The sequence below is a fragment of the Dermacentor albipictus genome, chromosome 1 (genome assembly GCF_038994185.2).
Source record: "Dermacentor albipictus isolate Rhodes 1998 colony chromosome 1, USDA_Dalb.pri_finalv2, whole genome shotgun sequence".
In the NCBI taxonomy this organism is placed as follows: Eukaryota; Metazoa; Arthropoda; class Arachnida; order Ixodida; family Ixodidae; genus Dermacentor; species Dermacentor albipictus.
This window is the reverse complement of record NC_091821.1, coordinates 195,625,362-195,646,039: the sequence shown is the minus strand read 5'-3', so window position 1 is coordinate 195,646,039 and position 20,678 is coordinate 195,625,362. Positions and strand designations below refer to the sequence as shown.

The following is a 20,678-nucleotide window of genomic DNA, read 5'->3' as shown; positions in this document are numbered from 1 at the left end:
AGCTGCACGGTAACTCTCTGCACAAGCATCAGCCTTCTTACGCACCTCAATGCCAGTGTGTATTATGTGCTTTGGTCTTTATGAGCCATGTTTTCTTTCCTTTCTTTTTTTCTTTTTGCATCACATCTCGGCAACGTACCTGTTTCGTTCCCTCTATTCTAGCCACTACGAGAACACGCAATGTAGCCTGCTGAACAAGAGCAACGTCAGCGATGTTGCTACAGTCGAGAACATGCAAGGGTGTCGGAAGTGCGTGTAAGCGGTTAAACTGGGATGTAGCCGGTGATGCAGAGTAATGGCCTGTGGCCTTCCACGACTTATATTGGAAAGTTGAAGGTAATCGTCATAGAAGTCTAGTTCCGTGTTTCTAGATTTCAAGATGGTCACGTAGGCCGAGATAACTGGTGTCATTATACGTTAAATTTATCGGAAAACGCACGCGGCACCCCGAAGCGCGGCTCTGTTCACGAAGTGTGGTGTCACACTTCTCTTTTTCCATGATCTTATTTCGAATGGCACTGTGCGCAACTCCCGATTGGATGCACAGTCACTTCAGTAGCAGGGACGACATGAAATGCTTTATCGTGCCGTATAACCAAGCTTCATTTCACCCCGCCCTACTGCGTCACAGGTATGTTGCACTACCAGCCGCACTTAGCATTGCTGCGTGCGTAATCAGGTAAATTGAATAAATAAGTTGACACAAGTTATTTCGGTTTGCATGTCCGTTTCAAAATGCAACAACACAGAACTAGACTTTGATGACAAATCCCATCACCTTTCCAATATAAACATGCGTCGTAAAGTTTATTGCTAAGAAGTTAATTAATATGATTGGTTTATTTTGTGAACAGATAAGTGGAACTTATTGGAAGTTTGAGCGCGAACAATTAGTTCTGGAAAACCACAGCTTTCTTTTTCTCCTCTTTCATATTTCAATATTCTGTCTTTCACTTCTTTCCGCCTTCCTGAACTTATTGCACTCCGTCTTTTACTTCCTGCGCTGACATTGTTCAACTTATATCACCTCAATGATAGTTTAATACTGATTATTGTTTCGCGCATCATGGCGCACACCATGACAAGGAACCTGTGGGCAATGCTGTTCCGATCGCTCGCACTTCGTTGATGGCACTTATACGTCTCGCGCATTTTGTGTCCTTTCAAACCATTGAACTGAGATGTATTCGCTGTTGTCCATGTAGTTCTCGCTCACACACATTGTTACGTTCACAATAATAAGCGCCATATATGAAAAGTAATGTGTTCGTGGTACAGTCATACGGAACGTCAGTTTTTCGAAGTAAAGGTGCCGTATTCGACAGTGACTGAGATCCCTTCCTGTTTTTTCATCTTTTGGTATTTTGCCTCGTTGCCAGTAGTTCCTCATGACGACCACTATCGGAGAGCTACTGCAACAACTTCTGCAAGACTGCAACAACAATTCACGGCGACATACGCCGCGAATACACCTCTCGCTATAAAAAGAACAAAAAGACTAAGTAAAAGCATAGGTCACAATCGCGTGTGCGCAAAAGTTACGTCTGGCGAGGAATATATACAAAGCTAAGACGCGAGATGGTGGTAGGCGCGATAGTTATTCGTCTGACCGGGGGATCGCGTGGAAAGTTGATGGCAGCCAGCTTTCGACGTTACGTCATTTCCCTTATGGATGGAAACAGCAACCGAGCTCGTAAACTGCGTGCATCACACGCTAGAACGAACAAATAAATAAAAACCGAAGCTAAGACGCAGCGTAATCACACCGGCAAAGAACCAGCTGCTAGCTGTAAGCAAGTAAAAATGTATTGAAGAAATGTACATGAGTGTTTGAAAATAACATTCATGCAGTAGCAGCGCATCTATTCTGACAGTCAAAGCGGTGCTGGTTAAATACAAATACACCATGATAATTGTAGCAGCTGCTATATATTCTCACCCTTCTCGATAAAGATTCTGACTTAAACGAACTTCGTAATCAACTATATACCATCCAAGTCATTTTATACATGCTGTTTGATACAAGGAGTAGCTGGCGCCTTTAGGCACGCCAACTACTCCTTTTTACATAGAATGAATACAAAATAAAATTGCGAACACAAGCCAGCACTAAACATAATAAAGATATAAGAAAAATGTTCCATAAGACACTCAAACTTCAAAGACTGCTCACATAAGCGCAAAAAAGACATGAAAGGCGAAGTCAGGTCGCTTAAAAGGCACCTGAAGTCATGCACAGAAAGGAACATAAAATCAGGTCAAATAAAGCATACAATACAGTCTTTTTACAAGAATTTATAGAAACCCTACTTAATATTTGCCAGGAAAGGATGCCCGTTTCCAGAAATATTGGGTTGGCCAGTAGCACTCGCCTTTATAAGGTATCTGTTGTCCATGGACCTAGGATCCCTTTTTGTTGATCAAGGGCCTTCGGTCCATTACCATTAGATCACATAGCAAACGGCGTCTTTGAGCATCTTGCTGTGGGCAAGAAGATATTGTACATATTTGTCCGCGAGGCTATAAGTGCATTAGCGGCTATCAGCGTGACGACTTATCGGAAAGTGTTTTGTGAACGCAGTACCACGTTGCAAATGGTGAACTGGCCAGCACCTCAAAAGATTTGCTGGTATCCCATGTGCGCGGGTTATGAAACTGAATGCAAGGGTCAATGTAAAGTAATGCTAAATATTTTTGAATTTCAATCAGACCATGACTATCTGCAGCCGCGAGCTGAATCCTGTTAAAATGTAGCGCGATTTGCCTTGCGATTGCAGAAGCCCTAATCTTACGCTGTTCATATACGCTTGTCGAGCTGCCTAATCAGCTGCAACATTTTCAGTGATATTGTGGCAGCCATGCATATTATGCGGTGTTATTCGCTTGCTTTTCTGAGTTCCTTGAGAGTGTCTTTAACTGAAGCCCAGTTCTGCGAACTACTGTATTATCAAGACATAATAATGCTGCCTGATAATCACGCAGGATACCCCATTTCGTCCCTTCCTTTACTGAATAATGTATGTAGCACCGGTAAATGACAATGTTATGCTAATGCTCAATAGTCTGGCTACTTTTAAGAAATATCCCTAACGGTCAGAGAGTCTTGAAGATTGCGACGATGTCAAGCAGCCATGCTGCCGACATTCGTTCACGCGTTGTACATACCGAATCTGCGTGAGTATATGAGATTCCTCGTGTATGTCTTCGCAGTGAAATATTTCAAAACAAATTATGCAGATGCCACTGCGGGAATTGATTCCATACGAAACAGTTTGCAGCTAGCTGGCTATCCAGCATCATCTGGTGTTCTGCAAAGCGTTAACTGATGTACCAATGTGTTTGCTTAAGGCAATAAATTGTGTTTGTGACGTGAACGTGTGCGTGACGACAACACTAAGACGACAATTTCGGCGATGCCATGAAAACCAGTTTTTTCTTTTTTTAACTCCGCTGAAGAAAAGTTACAACCTGGTGCATTTCGACCTGGGCCGATCCCGAAGGCTGTACAATGTCACACAGCGCCTCAAATAGCTAGTTGCCACGAGGCAGAATAGGAAAAACGGGCATGGTTTCATTCTTTTAAACAACCTGTTGCTATGCGAGCTGACGAACGCGAAGTTATTGTCACTTAACTTTAATCAAGGTTATTAGCGATAAGCTTTGGTCGCGATAGCTTTCTTTCTTTATTGGCTGTGAAAGCTGGGATGTTCGGCCAATTAAAGGGTTAGCCATCCAAAAATCTTATGCAGGAAAACAAGAAAAGTAAGCAGTAAATAAATAATTAACTACTATCAAAATAACTAGATGGATTACGAAGGAAAACGGAAAGAACAAAAAAAGTTATAGGAGTAGAAGAACGCAACCATGAACAGGTCATAGAAAGAAAAAGCACAAATTTCTGCGCACAAAGAACTTCGCAGTTCACTGTCTACTAAAAATCCCATAGGTCTTTGAGAGCGAATATACTCTTGATGTAGCATGACCAGTCTTCAAGCATTTTCTGCACAGGACAAGGACGTCTATTTAAAGCATTGTCGATACTAATTACTGCGTCAATGTCCACATACAGCCGCGAGCGGCACTATTCGTGTCACGTTGTGCCAAAAGATGTCTCAAGTGCACTGACATGCGACAACCGCTACAACACATCATGCATTTGCTTTCTAGGATACTAATAATAATACTTTTTTCAAAATAATAATAATATGCAATGTCGTCTCGCTCGACACTGTGAAATTATGAAAAGGCCTGATCAGAGCGATCACGACTCTCCTCTTACCGTTCCTCAGCTATGAAAGTTGGTTCAATGTGCAGGACGAGAAGCCGTCAAAAGGATCAGCCTTTTCTATTTCGCCTAAAACAAGAAGTGACTGAGAAATTTTTGGCAGTGCCCCTGCAAGATCGGCAAGACGCATCTTGTGGCACGTCTCCAGCTACTCCAGAAGTACATTCATGACTCTAAGCGGAACGTATTGTAATAATCTTCGCGACAAGCATAAGGCGGCAACATTTTTCGCAAGGGTGTTACTGCTTAAGCGCCTTTCTCACTGTAAATGAAAAGCTGTGGATATTTATTTCACTGACTACAGAAGCCAAGAGCGATGAGTTCCATGCGGTAAGCATTTTGGCCATCCCTGTTCGCAGAAATCATGCCTCAGCTTTAAGTATGAAGCCCCTGAAACGTTCTGTAAACTGTTTTCAAAAAGTGGATGCGCCACAACAAAAAGTGCACTGTTTTCCTTTCTCGAGGTGGCCTGTCTTGCCTCTTGTGTAGGCGTCGTGGTTGTACAGCTGCGGTGCACGCGATAACGACGAAAATTCGACAGCAGCCGAAGCTGTTGCAACAGCGGTGCTGCTGCGTAGAGAAAGCTTATCTACGCGCAAAAACTGTTCCCGTGTACAGTCTCGCTTGCTTGAGCGGTATATGGCTCTCGCAGATGTTTCTTCGATAAGGAGACCCCAGCGAAGCTAGGACTCCATGGACGAACCAAACGGATACAACTCGCTCGTGTAAATTTTGTTCATCGTCATTCGTATATTTTAAGCGCGCTTCGTATGCATCCCGTCATTCTGCCCGATTCAGTTTAAGCGTATTGCCCTAATATTGGGGATTGCTAGTTCTTTGGAGCTCCTTTTTGCTCCCCATTCTAATGTACTTTGTCCGCATGATCGCCCACGATGCAAACACGCCATATGTGCGCAAAGAAAAGAAACAAATGATGCAATACGACACATGGCTCCTGGAGCCTAAATATAGTTGTTTTATTCATTTATGTTGTGCAATGCAATATGTTCTCATACAACTTAAACACAAATCGGCGTATGCACCTGCTTCGGATAAAAACCGATTGTAATATAATTTTGCGTCCTTCTTCTACTCATCTAACTCCGAGAAAATTCGGAAGAGTGAAAAACAAGCGAGGGAGTGCATGCACGAGTACAAGCCGTGAAGTTCAGTCCATAACACCGGTTATGGATTGAACTGGATATGGATATGGGAATTCTTCATGAATGAAGAATTCCCATATCGTTTTCAAACACTGCGCCGTTGTCGAAAACAAAGCTCTCTAATAAAGCATTTGGTGGATGATAACACACTGTGCTGCGCGGGCCCTCTTAATCACTCACTGCCATTTCTTCATTGACGTCTCCGTCCCACGTACGTAATCCACCTTCCGTATGAATTCCGCCTGTACATGTAGCAATCTCTTCAGTGCCCAGCCATAAGAATTCTACCTTTTAACTACCTGCACTGCACGCAGCTTTTGTCTCTATCCTCGATCAGATTGCCAGGGCCTGGCTTATGTTCACCGACTCGGTGTGCAACGATGCAATCGATCAAGTAACTACGTATGGAGGAACGAGGTCATCATATTAGGCGCGTAACATAAGAAACTAAAGTTGCATCACAGCTATGTGTTGCGGCGGCTGCCTGACCACAGAGACATAATGAGCAACGCTTAAGCCCACCATACTGCCGGCGCAGTGCGATTTTCTGCAAAATGGAGAACACAAGGATCAATTAGGCATGGCCTGTCAGACCTTCTTCACCTCGGTTCGAAGGCACCTCTCAAACCGCAGAAAAGACTGATTGTCTTGCGAGATTATCTTCGGCTTCGTCTGACACACCGTTTGAAATTGGGTCCAGTTTCAGCCAAGACGTTACTAGCGTTCGACAGGGCAGTGAGATCGGCAGTCAGGAGGTGGTGGCAACTCCCGAATTATGTGCCTCCTGGATTCTTGAAGCACACGTAGTGTACTCTATCGCAGTTTCAATATCCGAGCATATTAAATTATTGTGGTTTACAGAGCCTCTTCCTACAAACAATTTAGCAGCTTCCCTAGTCAGCATGCTCTAAATGTTATCTTCCAAGGACTTACATCATGCTATCCGTGTATGCAGTCTCCACAGCCTCCACAGACAGTGTCTGCAGTGTCTGCCTAGAGTAACGAAATTTGACCCACTGGTTAGGTGGCCCTTGATGGAACTAGTCAACAACATCTCTGAGAGCCACAAGTTCTGATCCTGTCACCGATGTTGTACGGTAAAATTTGAACCTGATAGGTGACAAATTTTGTTGGGACGACCACTGCACCGGACGAGCTGTTTGCAGTAGCAAAACAATTTTCGTATGCGTCCCAACAAGCACAGTATATCTGATATAAGTACAGTAAAGTGCCTTGCTTCAGAGCTACATGCGGCAAGTGGGGCTTCTTTTGAATGTCTCCAAATTCTACAATCATCCCCCCCCCCCCCAACGATCCTCAGCTGCTATCCAAAATCGTATCATCTCTCCACCGCATTGTTGAATGAATATGAGCGCACAATATTTTAGAGGCTGCTGGGCCACTACGGCATCACCGGCAACAAAATTGCCGATGAAACAACTTGTTACACCCCACTAACCGCCCCCCCCCTCCTCAGTCCAGCGTGTGCCCGTTATATTATCAAAGGTATTAGTTAAGACAATCACCTTTTAGGGATCCTACGAGCAACAAGTCTCGCACGGAGGCTCCCTATCAACTACTTGCTGGTCGCGCTGCATTAGATTCCGTAGATTTCATCAGAACTTTCTAACTGGAGTCTGTACTCCCTCGATCATTCTCTGAGCCTTCCACTGGCACTTGGTCTACCCCGCTGCGAGGCAACGCTACTATGTCGCTGGTGGCTGGGCGTCGCGTTTAAACGCCTACTTCACTGCCTACTGTGCTTCTTATCAGCAAGATCGACAATGCCTCGTGCCAATTTTGTGTTTGTGACCGAGACTATCGAACACGCTTGGCCTTCTTTCAATCACTAAAAGCAGTCTCAATTAATATAAATTATTTTGTCTTACATGTTAAAACCATGATCTTGGTGGGAGGCATGCCGTAGTGATGGACTCCAGAGTTATTTTTGCCACTTGTATTTCTTTAACGTGTATTTTTTTAATCCTAAGTCAATGGACGACGAAGCGTTCACGGGAAAGATATAGAGACCCTGCACTAGGTCGTCATTGTCACAGATAGCTACTAGATCCTTGCAGCGCTCTTTAATAACGACGGTTTAGTGCGCCCTCCTTTGAAAGTGCTGCAAACATTGTTTTGGGCATGGGTGCACCACCTCTTATTCTTTTCCATTATCCTTTATTCATCCTTCATTCCGTGCGCTATCTGGTCAACCTCCTTGCCTTTCATTTCTGTCTTTTATCTATCTGCAGGTTGCAATACATTCGCGTCACGATCCTTACCATTCGGTTCTAGACGCGCTATGATGATGATGATGATGATGATTTATGTGCAACCCTTTCGAAACTGGGCGGTGACAAATAGTCACCTATCTTGCTTGAATTAATTAGGTAATTATACATGCTTATTAGTCAAGCATTTTGCCTCTTATATTTTCTCTCTTCCTTAAAGTCTAAAGCTATAATGTCGTGGGAGACGCCGCATATCCGTTAAGCGCTGGCAATGTGTTTATTGTGTTTTTCTTGAAAGTCACAGACCTTAACGTGAATTTAGATAGGATGGAGCATGAGTCCAAGTGCGCGTGTGTGGTTTCATTTCTCACTGTTCATTTTTTTTTCCGTCTGGAAAAAAATAATACATATTTATTCGTCTAGAATGATACGAGGTACTCGTGGGGGCGGAAAAATAACACGTACACGTCAAGACTAATATTGGCCCCGTGGGCGAACTTCTGTGACAAAGTTCTGCAACACGATTGTAGTAATGTGTGCGCCGCCGGTGGCGTACAGGCAGTTGTTAAGAACCTACATTTTCTTGGAGTTGTACCGATCCCGAAGTATAGAGAGGCCTTAACACTCCTATAGAGCAAGTGTCCAAGGTCCATGTAGCTGTATGAGGAACACTGCATACACATAGTGCGAACACTGATGACTTTCGAGGTGACGCTTTGGGAGGAACCCCTCAGCTGGCCGCGTGCCTCTTGCTTCCATTTGCCAGTATACGTCCGCAGTGTAGGTGGCGCCAGTTTCCGTCCGGTATACGAGACGCCTGTCGACGATTACGAAACAAGGGGTAGTCTGGCGGTACGCTCGAGCGCAGGCGTCGCCTGGTCTCATGATTGGAGTGTTAGTGCACTTCCGTATGGTCCGGCAAATGGAAAGTGGTAGCAACCAGGAGACCCAGGTAGAACGAGCGAAGTCTCAGAAGCACACTCGCTGCACGGAGATGAGCACTGTTTCCGGCCCCACGCTCGTGCCCGGGGTGCCAGCTCATCCGCAGCTCGATATTGTGCCAGTCCTGCGAGGTCGTAGCCGGAAGACTCGACCACGGGTGTGGGACCTGCCGGCCATTCAAAGCTTTCAGCTCCTGTGCCATGTCTGTGTGCACTGCGTATACTGCTGCTGTATACTCATGCACTACCAAGAATTCAAGGCCCGGTTTATGACCTTCAGTTTTAGAGATATTGTCGTATTGTCCGGCGCAAACCCTGTAGTCGCCGTGTCAATGTCATACAAAGCCCCAAATGCGAGGGCAGATATGCGGAACGTGGGGTCGCAGGCCGTGTCTGTATATATCATCCCAGGGTCCCAATGATATTGCATGGCTCGATCCACTCGTTCTTCTCCATGGTCCTTATGTCGCTGTTTCCTGGTTACTGGCTTGCGACGCCGGAGCTGTACGTCTTGCTATGGTGGTACATAACCGGGCAGAAAAGCGCATTTCGTGGTCTTGCAAGGGCGCGACGTCCAACTCGTCGGGAACCGTCCAGAACCAGTAGATTTCCGCCGGCCACGGAGGAACACCGAAGATCAGTGTGACCCTCTGCTCTAGTCTGGATGATGGCATGGTATTTCGTGATTCTAGAGTGGTGGTAGAGCTCTTCTACGGGAGTTTACTTCGAGAGTCCAGTCGCCGATCGCATATCATCGCAGTGGAGGCACTCGAGCTCCTCAAGTTGACACTTCATAAGCTGGACGCCTGTGGTGCCACAAGACGCCTTGGAGATGAGTATAGCATTTAGGGTCAGTTTGCTGGCAGTGTACGAAGCCTACGGGTTGGTCTAGCCTGGCAAACTAGGGCCACCGAACGCTGCACTGACGAAACATTATCATCAACGCGTACGAGCGTTCGAATTCGCACTATGGTCATTGGAGACTAGTTCTGTCATCCGGTCAGATCACAGTGCCGCCAACTCGACACAACGGCTGCTTGAGTGCGCGCGGTCGTGACGCTCGCACGCCGTGCACTTCCCCAGGCAGCAGGCCCACACGGTCGTCTGGCGTAGAGAATCGCACGTGCTCGTTGACGGCGACATCGGCCATGCCTGCGCAAGGCCGCCGAGGCATGCGCAGTCTCTTTTTCGAAAACAACGGCGAGGCGGACGAGACGCGGTACGTGTCGTTGGCGTAATTAATCGGGTCACGCGAGGGGTCGCCGCGCGCCAACAGCCGCAGTCGCGGGGTTCGCCGACGCAGCTGCGGGCGCAAGTGCGCGACCGGAGTCCTCCTCGCGCCACCCTCACCCTTCATCCTCCTCGCCGTTCCGTCCAAATCTCTGGTCCTCTTTTTTTTTTTTTTTTGTCGGGGTGAAATCGGATGGCAGTAAGATGGATGGCGGCGGTGATACAATGGACAAACGGCGATCACCGGCTTCGAGGGACGCTCGACGCAGGCGTACATGTGTGCGGCGTATAAAAAGTGCGCATCGCTGGTAAACAAACAGCTCGCATTTTCTTTTTACCCTTCCACGCATGGACGGATGAAAACAGCAAAGAAGGTCGTTTCCCTTCATATGAGCGGCGAGACGATAGCTTCTTATTTTTTGTTTCCCTTCATTTTCGCGCCTGTTTCTCTCTTCCCTGTCGGTGCACGGTCGGGCTGTTGCGGCGGTGCGGAAACTTGCAGCAGGCTGGGCAATTAGCGCGCAGCGAGAACGCACGTGGTGGCTCAAAATGGGTGCGGCTTGATTTCTCTCCAACCCATTGTGCATTTGCCTCGTTCGGTATCTTTCGGAGCTCCGACGCGGTGCGGACCTAGTGCAACCACCTGGCAACTCGCAGTGAAACGAAAGAAGATATGCAATGGGGCAGTCAAGTTGTTTGTATTGTGCCAAAAGTTTTATTTAGCTCACGGACTGGCGCATACACCGCACGGCGCTTCCTTGGTTCGGCAATTGAGATAAACGCCAGGTGAAAAAAGGCATTTACATCTGACCCTTAGGCGGATGTTCTTAGTCAAGTAGGCATTCACGGGTGCACATGGCAGGAGTCAAGTGCCCCATGCTAGAATGCGTGACGGCGCAATTGTGAGGTTTGAAGATGGGCAAGAGAAAGCTCTCAATTAAAAGCATCCTGCGGGCAAACAGAAGGAATTCGAGAGTGAGGAGCCATTGAGGGCTACAACTCGGAATGAAACCAACAGCGATTTAAACGTGGCATTCAAAGCAATGAAACTACCACGCAGCAAAATTATTTAAACCTCTTGCTCAAGGCTGTCCCGGGCGGTAGCGGATTATCCGCGCACGAAAGAACGAGTGCGTTAGTGTTTGTGATTGCGAATGCTCAACACAGTCATTGCGGTATCCCGTCCAACAACGTGATACTCGGTTGCATTTCTAAGTGATTGAGCACGACAGGTTCAACGGTCGAATAGAGACTACGGGCTTTAGCGTCAAGGCCTATGAGATATTTTGTTCTCATGTGCGCCTCCGACGGCTTGGACAAAGAGCAGTTTGTAAATAAAGTTGATATCTCCCGGTCGCTCTCTTGCAATTGAAGACATCTGAAAGAGCGTGATCGGCTTACTAGCCAAGCACCTCTGAAAACCTAACATGTTCATCCACCGCGATAGTTCAGTGGCTGTGGTGTTGAACCGCTGAGGTCGAGGGTTCGATTCCAGGCCACGACGGCCATACTTTTATTTTTTTTTTTTACTTCTGCCACAAGATAGCTAAACATTCGGTGCGTAACCCTCGCGCCGGTACGGGTCGATGGATTGGGTGGATCTTATGAACATACTTTTTCAAGTGGTGTGGGGGCTGGAGCCAACAAGCTCGTTATACCTTTATTTTGGTCTATGGTTATTCTCGGCTATTAAGAAGGGTGGTTTATATTAGCAACCTTTAACCATTAGTGTATTTTTTGCCTAATAAGTTATGTTTGTTTATTTCTGCATGTTCCCTACCTTTACCTCACCAATCTTCAGTCTTTCGCTATTTGCTCATCGTTAGATTCATTTATCTTTCCCCTGTTATCTTTAGAGCCCATGGCGTCGAGTAGGGTAACACGTCCTCATTTACTTTTGAATAGTTACAGCAGTAGAAAGAATACAATACTAAGGATATAGTATATGGATACAGATGAATATAGACGGATACAGCGACATGCACTATAACGCCATTTATTTGCCCAGCCTCAAAGTAAGCTGCATAGTACGGAACACATGCAGTGCATTCTGCTTGGTAAACACAAGGAAGCCTATCACCTCTCGCTGCCTTTTCATGCTAGCCTTGACGTTACTTGTTCTTTTCCAGCCTCACTTAACGGACCAAGAAGTGCGAGTACTTTCATGTGGTGGCCGGTAACCCATGTCACCGAAAAAGCAAGCGCTACCTGTTTTTATTCACTTGGCAAACAGATGTTGGCGCAATAATGTTGCGTTGGCTACTCCTGGTACACATATACCACGTATACCATGAAGAGTTTGTATTATAGCAGCACCTGCGCAAAATACTCCCCTAAACACTGTTCTGGTACTCTAGTATATGTAAGCTGTGCACTAGCAAAGTACATTTCATGGCACACTACACTTGGTACACCTCGCTATCAAGATAACAGGACATAACATGGACGCTCGCGTATGCTCTCTAAAAACAACCTCTCTTTGTATAAACACGCGACTAACCGAAGTCAGCTAAGTACTGATGATCGCTGGCTTCCAAGTGAACGGTGCTTACCACGAAAGCAAAGTCGGTGATTGATTAGTTGGTTTGATAACCAACGCGAGCCAGAGCCAGCCGACACACGCGTTATCGCCGGATGACCACTTCTTACTGCTGCCATCCTTTATCGCTAGCTATCAGCATTTTGTTGTGGCGGCATTATTCAGAATAGGTCCATTTCGGTCATCTCTTTCGTAAAACGAACGGACTTGTGTTTTAACGGTGATTTGTAGATCAGCGTTCAGTGACGTGCGCAGCGCTTGAGAAAAACAGCGGAGCGAGAGGGTTCAAGAATTTTACGTAGTGGTCTTCTTCTTTTGGTAAGTAAAGCAGTGATTGAAAAGCTTTAACCGCTACAGTTAGCACACAGGAAACAGCGCGGCTACGCACGGATGCGAAAATAAAAGACACATACACCGGCGTTCTATGAGTCTTATCTACAACAGCATTTAAAGCGCGCTGTGGCACAGAGAGTGTCAAACTCATTTCTGCTCGCTGCTTTCACAAGGAAAGACTCGGGTTCGGCGCCACCCGAAACAAACCCGGCGTAACGATGTTTGCTTGCCTATAATGTCTGACCTGCTAAATAGTTTTTATATTATTTTTTTTACAATAGAAATAGCAAGCATGTATATTTCATCGTTTTGTGCCAATGCTTGAATACCTTTATGCATCGATATCTTTTTACCAATTGTACATTGTGATAAGTTGTACAATATGCCCCCCTCAGGCTATGCCTCTTCGTAGGCCTGTGAGGTCTTTCTAAATAAATAAAATAATAAAAAAGCATTATAGCTATTGTAAGGGGACACAAACATAGATAATTATGAAAAATCTGGAAGGTTTCACGTTTGCTAACGTCAGTAATATGTCTGGAATAGTTGACACACTAGCTTTAGAAGTAAGTGTCAGCTCGGTGAATGAAGGAATCCAAAAGCGGTCGACATTTGATGGGCGAGACACCAAAAGCGGGCCTGCGTGCAGAGAACATTCGAAGCAAATGGAGAAGTGACAGGCGGCGAGAGTTTACAGATACCTGTAATGCTAAAGTGGGAATAGTGGGTGGAGGATAACGGGATCGCTTAGAAGTGATGATGCCAACATTTCGCATGAAATAGGGAAATAGCCATAATGTAACTGTGGCTAAATGCACAAGTGTTTTGTTCAAACGTACTCTGTCATTGGTCGAACGCCTTTGCTAGTATGTCCAACATCTCGGTTGGCTGGCATCTGATTTTACGAATACTTCTAGAGTAAAAGCCTTTTTTGTGAATAAGGGCCCAGATACCACACACACTCGCTGTAAAACTGCAATGCCAGATAAGTCGGCAATGCAGTTTTGATGCCCAAGAAGCGCAGTTCTCCTGCCATTCCTGAAAAAAGTTTACCAGAAACAATTTAGATGTTTCCTCAGGAAGGTAAGGGGCCACTAGGATATAATAGCGAAACGAGCAAACCTGCAGAGAGAAAGAACTACACGCAAACTACTTAAATTTGTTCCAACCATTATGTTTTTTCTATTGCTTGACAAAAATAAGTACAATACAATGTTGACACAGGAAGATAGGCCCTTGAATTGCTTGCACTATTAAAAATAAAGTTCTCACCTCGTTTTGAAAAAAGAGCTTAACTTTGTAAAAAGAGAAAGGTAAAGAGAGAGGGAGAGATTTATTATTATGGAAAAGCGGAGAGGTTAGATGGACTGCTTTGTTGTGACCGGCTACTCAGTGTTGGGGTAAAGGGGAAGGTGAACAAAAGGAGAGGATGAAAGTGACGATGATAAGGAGAAAAAATAGATGCGCATTAATAAAGAGAATAGAGGACATTGGAAAGACTCTTTACAATCGTATATCCAAATCACTTTCTCTAGAAAATGCCCCAATCATTTTCACGGCCTGACACGCTGAGTATTTTCACCAGAGAGTCAAAATAAGACTTTCAGAAGCTGATCGTTTGTCGATTCGTTCCGACGACGCAGCTATTGTTGATCTCTCGCAAGTACAACGGACACGCCCAAAACCCGTGGTGCATGTTATCTGGCAGATCAATTTCGTACAAAGATCAAACAGCAGAAAGATCAATACCTGCATCATGCATGCTTAGCCTCCGGCACGCTCATATTTCATTAGAGTGAGCTCAGTCGTTGGCACTCTGTTGAAACACATATATGCTGAAGGTCTTTTCCAACTAATTGCAGTTCATTAGCGAGACAACACTTGCAAATTGACGCTTTCTTTCCTAGCCTTAGACTAATAAATTTAATATGTATTTCTCCAACCAACCTGCCAAGTCTCATCACTTCTTGCATTGCGCTCACTGTTCAGAGTTCTATAGGAAAAGTTCGCTCTTATGTACTGCTTTGAGAATTACGCAGGCGTTATGGCGGCTCTGCATGGATTTCAGTGGAAGCATTCGCTTTGCCTTCCGAATGAGATTATTCAAAAAAGCATGTGCGTAATTTTTTTAACTGAATAAAAGAATGTTGCTCGCATGCCTGCTAATCTTCTGTAAAATATCCATTAACCTCAATTATTTCTGCACTTATAATTAAAGAATAGACAATCAGCAGTTGTGCCTGGAGAAATTATAAAGCATTTCATTTTCATTGTACTGCGTTTCCAATTGTAACTCAGAATTAGCATCGTTGGTTAGCATTATTTTATGCAGGAATTGTTACATTAACACGTCCTTTCAAACATCCAGACGTTGTTATGTGTGTGTGTCTATCTGGACACCACCATTCTTTCGTTGTGTTATTAGGCAAACTTTGTAGGATTCGTTTCTTTTTTTTTTTTATTGAAGTGAATATTAGGAGAGGTTGGCGCCTTTATGGTGGCACCGGCTACTCCTTGTCACTTCGCAAATGACACAAATTTGCGTAAAAAGGGAGAATAGCGACACGAAATATGGCACTCAGTAGAACACTGGATGAATAAAAAATATACAGTCCAACAGTACATCAGTCGCAAAGTTCTGTGCATTAGTTCAGTCCACGTACGCATATATAAAGTCAGATATTTTGTTCAGCAAAAACACACAACACATGTAATGCACTGCAAGTACAGAACAGAATTATACATATTGCGTAAAAGTTGCGGTGACCATATAAACCAATTATGAACCACGCACAACGCTTGTGTTACTCATTTAGCGTATTCGGATCATCTGATACCTAATATTTTCCCAAAATGTTGGTGTCCTCTAAAAACTTTTTCAGGGCAAGAAGTGCTCTTTTTTGAAGGCCCGCAGTTGGCCATGGGCCAAGTATCTTTTTTAGAGTGAATGGTCTTCTGTTTAATATAAACAAATTAGCTTGCAGTACCGTTCTTTGTGTATCGCATTTCGTGCACTCGAGAAGAAGATGATTCACATCTTCGTCTGGATGGCCACAAGAACACAGCGGACTAGAGACACGTTTTATCCTGTACTAGAAGTGTTTTGTAAATGCAGTACCAAGACGCAGGCGGTGTACCAATGTTTCAAATTTTCTGTTGTCTCTTAGATTTTGCGGCATTGATAAGTTTATACATGGGTCTATGAAGTATAACTCCGAGTTTTAGTTTGCTGATCAAACCAGGTGGTTTTGCTGAGGCGACAAGATATCTGTCTCAGGATCACACGGACTTCACTACGCAATAGAGGAAGTTAGGTTGTCTCCGCGTTATTGTGCGCTGGATTCGCAACTGCGTCCGCTGCAGTATTACCAGGAATATTGCAGTGCCCAGGTATCCACTGGAATGCAATTACGTGGTTCATTGCGCTTGCTTTTGTAAGTTCTTTGAGTGTCTCATACAATAGCGAAGTGTTCAAAGAATTTTTCTTATTGCTCTGTAGTAATGTGAGAGCGGCTTGCGAATCGCTAAAGATAACCCATTTTTGTGAATGTTTTTCTGATTTTATGAAACGCAAAGCACACAGGATTGCAAACAGTTCTGCCACGGTGGAAGATGTCTCTCGGGATAATTTAAATGTTTGCTCTAGCGCTAAATGTGGAATGACGAATGCTGAAGTCAAGGAATTTTTATGACACGAACCATCTGTATAAACGTGGATTTACTGGGGATATAAGGAGTAAATTTGGAAAAGTGCCAGTTGTTGTGCGGCTACTATGAACATGTCTCTCTTAGATATAATCCCTTCAACCGATAATTCTATTTTAGGACATGTTAACATCCAGGGAGGGTAACAAATATCCACTTTGAATATTCAAATCTTGGTAATAATGCTTTATGTTCTCGAACAACATCGTGAATTTTGCTTCTGTTTCTTTCTGTTCGTTTCAATTAGCTTTATCAACACAAATAAGGAATGAGCCAGGGGGAAGGGTGAAGAGGGCCTCTTTCTCGACCCATCAGTATCGGAAGACGCCGGGTCACCTGATTTTGAACTTCGACTGCTTCACTTCATTACAGAGATTCCCTACTTCAGCAGATGATTGGAGGCGGGCATTGTTTTGGCATCTCTCGACCGTGAGTGGCGTTATAAGCGCTTACTGCATTCCTCATTGGAGTGTCGCACACATCCATGTACCAACAGCGCTGGCTGAGTGGCTATGACGTTCTGAGCACGAGGTCGCAGGTTCGACTCCCTGCCGTATTTTTCATTCCTGCGGAGGAAGATTGTGAAAATGCTTCATTAGCGGGTTATTGTGCGCATTAAGGTGACCATGCGGACAAAAGAATTCACAACCGTCCACTATTGCGCCTCTCATGGCTCTTTTACTTCTGTGGGACGTTAACGCCCATAAATCAATCAATAAGTCTTTGAGAAAGAGATCCCTTAATGTATTTTTACGCAGCGATGCTCAGGTTCTTGGTACTCATGTAACCACACACGCTAACACCTTTGAGCTTTATTAAAAATCTTTGGCATGCGATGTGTCAAATAAGGCGTAACAATATGTGTCTGGCAAGTGTCAAATGTCATGCACTATATGTGGATGAACCCTGCGGAGAGCCCCATGCGGAGTATTCCGGGGGAGGGGGGGGGGGGCGAGACCCCCCCCTCCCGGCGATGCCGAAGCCCACTCCTCCACCCCCCCCCTCCCTCCCTCCTACCTGCAGTGCTATTACCAGATTTTTTTCACACGCGTCATTTGAGGTTCCTTTTGACTTGCCTGGACCTTTTCACCTAAAATTTTATTGGCGCTGATGGCTTACTGCATCAATGTTGGCGCAGACGTGCACGGTTTTTAATTCATACTTTCGCTTTATTTCTGCAAATCCTGGCAATAGAAGGACAAGCGCATTAGAAGCATCAGCGGCGGCTGGCTCATCCGTATTTTCTCACTTCAACATTCCTTTAAATTTCCACTGTAAACACCATGCACATACACAGTATACTTAAATATATACACAGGACAAAGTTTTTATATTTTTAGAGATGAGGAGGTAGCCAATTGTGAATTATTTCTTTAGGTATTGGTAACCTCTGCCAAGAGAATGAATATGTTGCTGTATGTTCACCTTGTTCCAAATTGCTTTGCGTGAATTTTTGACCCTGAAAAAAAAAACTGCAGACCTCAGTGAGCCCTAAGGCAGAGTCTTTTATTAATGGCGTGTGAAATGCACGTGAATGATATGTGTTTCAGTATTGCTTCTCTTTCGAGTAGGAAGTGCTAACCACTCATGAAAAATAAAAAGCAGAAACTCTTCCAATAAGTTACACTTATTAGGGATGGAAACATCGTCACTTTTATACAGAAGTCATAAATATATACAGGGTGCCCCAATTAACTATGATGGACCATAATTTGAAAAAAGTGCAAGTGCATTACTCGAAGAAAACCTAGTGCATATTGTTTCCAGTACAGTGTAGTAGCCGCCAGTAATTTTTTCGTTACTGAGATTTATTTAGGTAATTGTAAATTATTATCTAATTCGAGAGTTACTATCCTAATTTTGTAAGTGTCAGTGAGGCATTTGTAGGCACAGCCAAGGGACATCTAACCGTGGTATTTTCAGCGACGTACAAAACGCGTATTTTTTCCGGCCGATAAATAAATTCCGCGAAATATGAAAAATACCACGTGACTGCGCTCCCACCCACATCATAAAGCAGCACCCTCGAGCTGGCTCCCTCCTAGTTAGCCAGAACGAAATAAAGTAAATAAATAAAAACATCGTGATCGAGCGTGCCTTATCTGCCGCGCCGCGGCCGAAGTAGTACGTCGCGTTTGGTGTTAGTTGGAAACAAACTGTGATAGCTGTTGTCTTAGCGTAGATAACTTCCACGGATGGTTCTTTTTTTTTCTTTTGCCACGTAACCTGTCACCACAAAAGCGAATTGATAAGGTGACTGCAAAGATTTAAAGGTGCGTTTTGTTTCGTCCAAATCGCTATGTCTTTCTCTAATGAGCAGAAGGTAAATATGCTCCTTGCCTTGGGAGCTCCAAGTGGCAACAAGAGGAAGGCCGCAAATATGTATCAGTCATAGAAGTCGGGCGGTGTACCAAACGCATCGGCTATTATCAAAAATCAGGAAAGCCTGAAACAAACCGGGCAGCTTCCAGAAACAGCGGCGGAGGACTCTATCTTTGAGTTCCAGCCTACGCACAGTAAGTTTATTTTTAGACCATGACGTCATACATGATGATGCCATGAATGTTCTAACATTCATGACATCAAACCGACATGACATCAAAACGTGGCCGCCCAGGTACCAATTTCCAAGTCATCAGTTTGGAGGATTGCAAATCACTCGGCCTTTCACTCGTACCATCTTAACCAGCACCAATGCTTGGAAGATTGGGACCTGCAGAATCATGTAGATTTCTTGAACTGGGTCCTCGCAAAAGCCGATGAGTCGCCGGACTTTTTGAGCAACCTCATGCGCACAGATGAAGCCAATCTTCGCAGAAATGCACAGATAAATTTGCATAATGCACACTATTGGAGTAACTACAAGCCACACTGCGTAAAGCGCACTCGGCACCAGCGCCAGTGGTCGTTCAATGAGTGGTGTGGAATTTGCGCCGGTTCTATAATCGGTCCCGTGTATAATCGGTCCCATCTATAATCGGTCCCACGAAATCCTTCAAGGAGTGGTGGATGAGTTTCTCAGCGAAGTCTCACTGTCACGTCTTCCACTTCTGCGGCATCGGCAAGATGGGGCGCCAGCACACAGCAGCAGCTGAGCACGAAACTGGCTGGATGTGACTTTTCATGCGCAATAGATTGGAAGGCACGGGCCTGTAAATTGGCCGCCTAGGCCCCCTTACCTCAATCCACTCGATTTCTTTCTGTGGGGTTATGTAAAAAATCGTGTTTACATGATCGAGATGCCGACGTGAGATGAGCTCAAGACAAGTATAATGGATTTCTGCAATACAATTCCAGCGTCGGTCATAAAGAAAGCCATTGAAGATGTGATAAAGCGGACGCAATGCTGCGTAGCTGCAGGACACCTATTCGAACACGCTCTCTAGGCAAGCAGCTGGTGTTCAACGGCGCTCAATTCAGATGTAATGGCCACTGAAATCTGATGGTTTTCTTTTTCTGTTGCTTTTTGCACAAACGTCCCGATTTCCAATTCGCCTCATTTAGAAGTGGCACATTTACTTACTTGAACGCATCGCTTTTGCCATTTCTCTACACGTGGGTCGCTTCCCTGTCTCCTTATTTCGCTTTCAATTTTTGCCACGAGCTTATTTTTGCGGCAGGTATACAGTCTCATGAAAAATAAAACCGTCACTTTAATTTGGCTTTGGTCCGAAGCAAGCTTCTGGCGCGAAATATAGCTGCGCGCGCACTCTTTCGATGCGGTGCGAACAGAGCCGGGATTTTGAAGCATTCTTTTATCTATTCCATTGCTTTGCGCGTTTCGTGCGTGGTCAGAGTGGCACTTCGGCGGCGTTATCAAGGGGCTTTTGCTATCAATGTGATCAGTCGTCCTTGGGAGACGGATAAGAAGTGCGACGTAGAAATGAGAGGAAGGAAGAGCTGCGCAGCCGCGAAACCTGCTGTTGGTGCTCCTTCCGTGTCATTATGAAGGTAATGCACTGTCTCTTTCCTCGGGTTTTGGACAGGCAAAGCAGTTGCTTTCAATCAGCTTATTTGAGCGCGCTGCTTTATGATGCGGCTGGGAGCGCAGTCACGTGGTGCATATTATATTACGTAGGATTTCTTTAGCAGTCGGAACAAGTTAGTACGCAATTCGTACGGCGCTGAAAATACCTCAACTAGATATCCCTTGGCTGTACCTCCAAATGCCTCATTGACACTTTAGATAATGAATTAAAATTATCTAATTAAATCCCATTAACGAAAAAATTACTGGTGGCTACTCCACTC

The 20,678-nt window shown here is 44.8% G+C and overlaps 1 protein-coding gene across 4 annotated transcripts in view; it reads right to left on the bottom strand.

Moving 5' to 3' along the window:
* The window catches only part of LOC135897999 (uncharacterized), a 132,386-nt gene that overhangs the window by 102,956 nt on the left and 8,752 nt on the right, over nt 1-20,678 (bottom strand). For 2 of the 4 annotated variants that reach the window (XM_070530705.1, XM_070530706.1), the window contains exon 1: nt 16,881-16,989. The exons of the other annotated variants lie outside the window; for them this stretch is intronic. In XM_070530705.1, coding sequence (XP_070386806.1) covers nt 16,881-16,885 — 5 coding nt within the window. In that variant the 5' untranslated portion in view covers nt 16,886-16,989. Of the gene's footprint in view, nt 1-16,880; nt 16,990-20,678 lie in introns of those variants that run through there. 4 annotated transcript variants of the gene reach the window in all.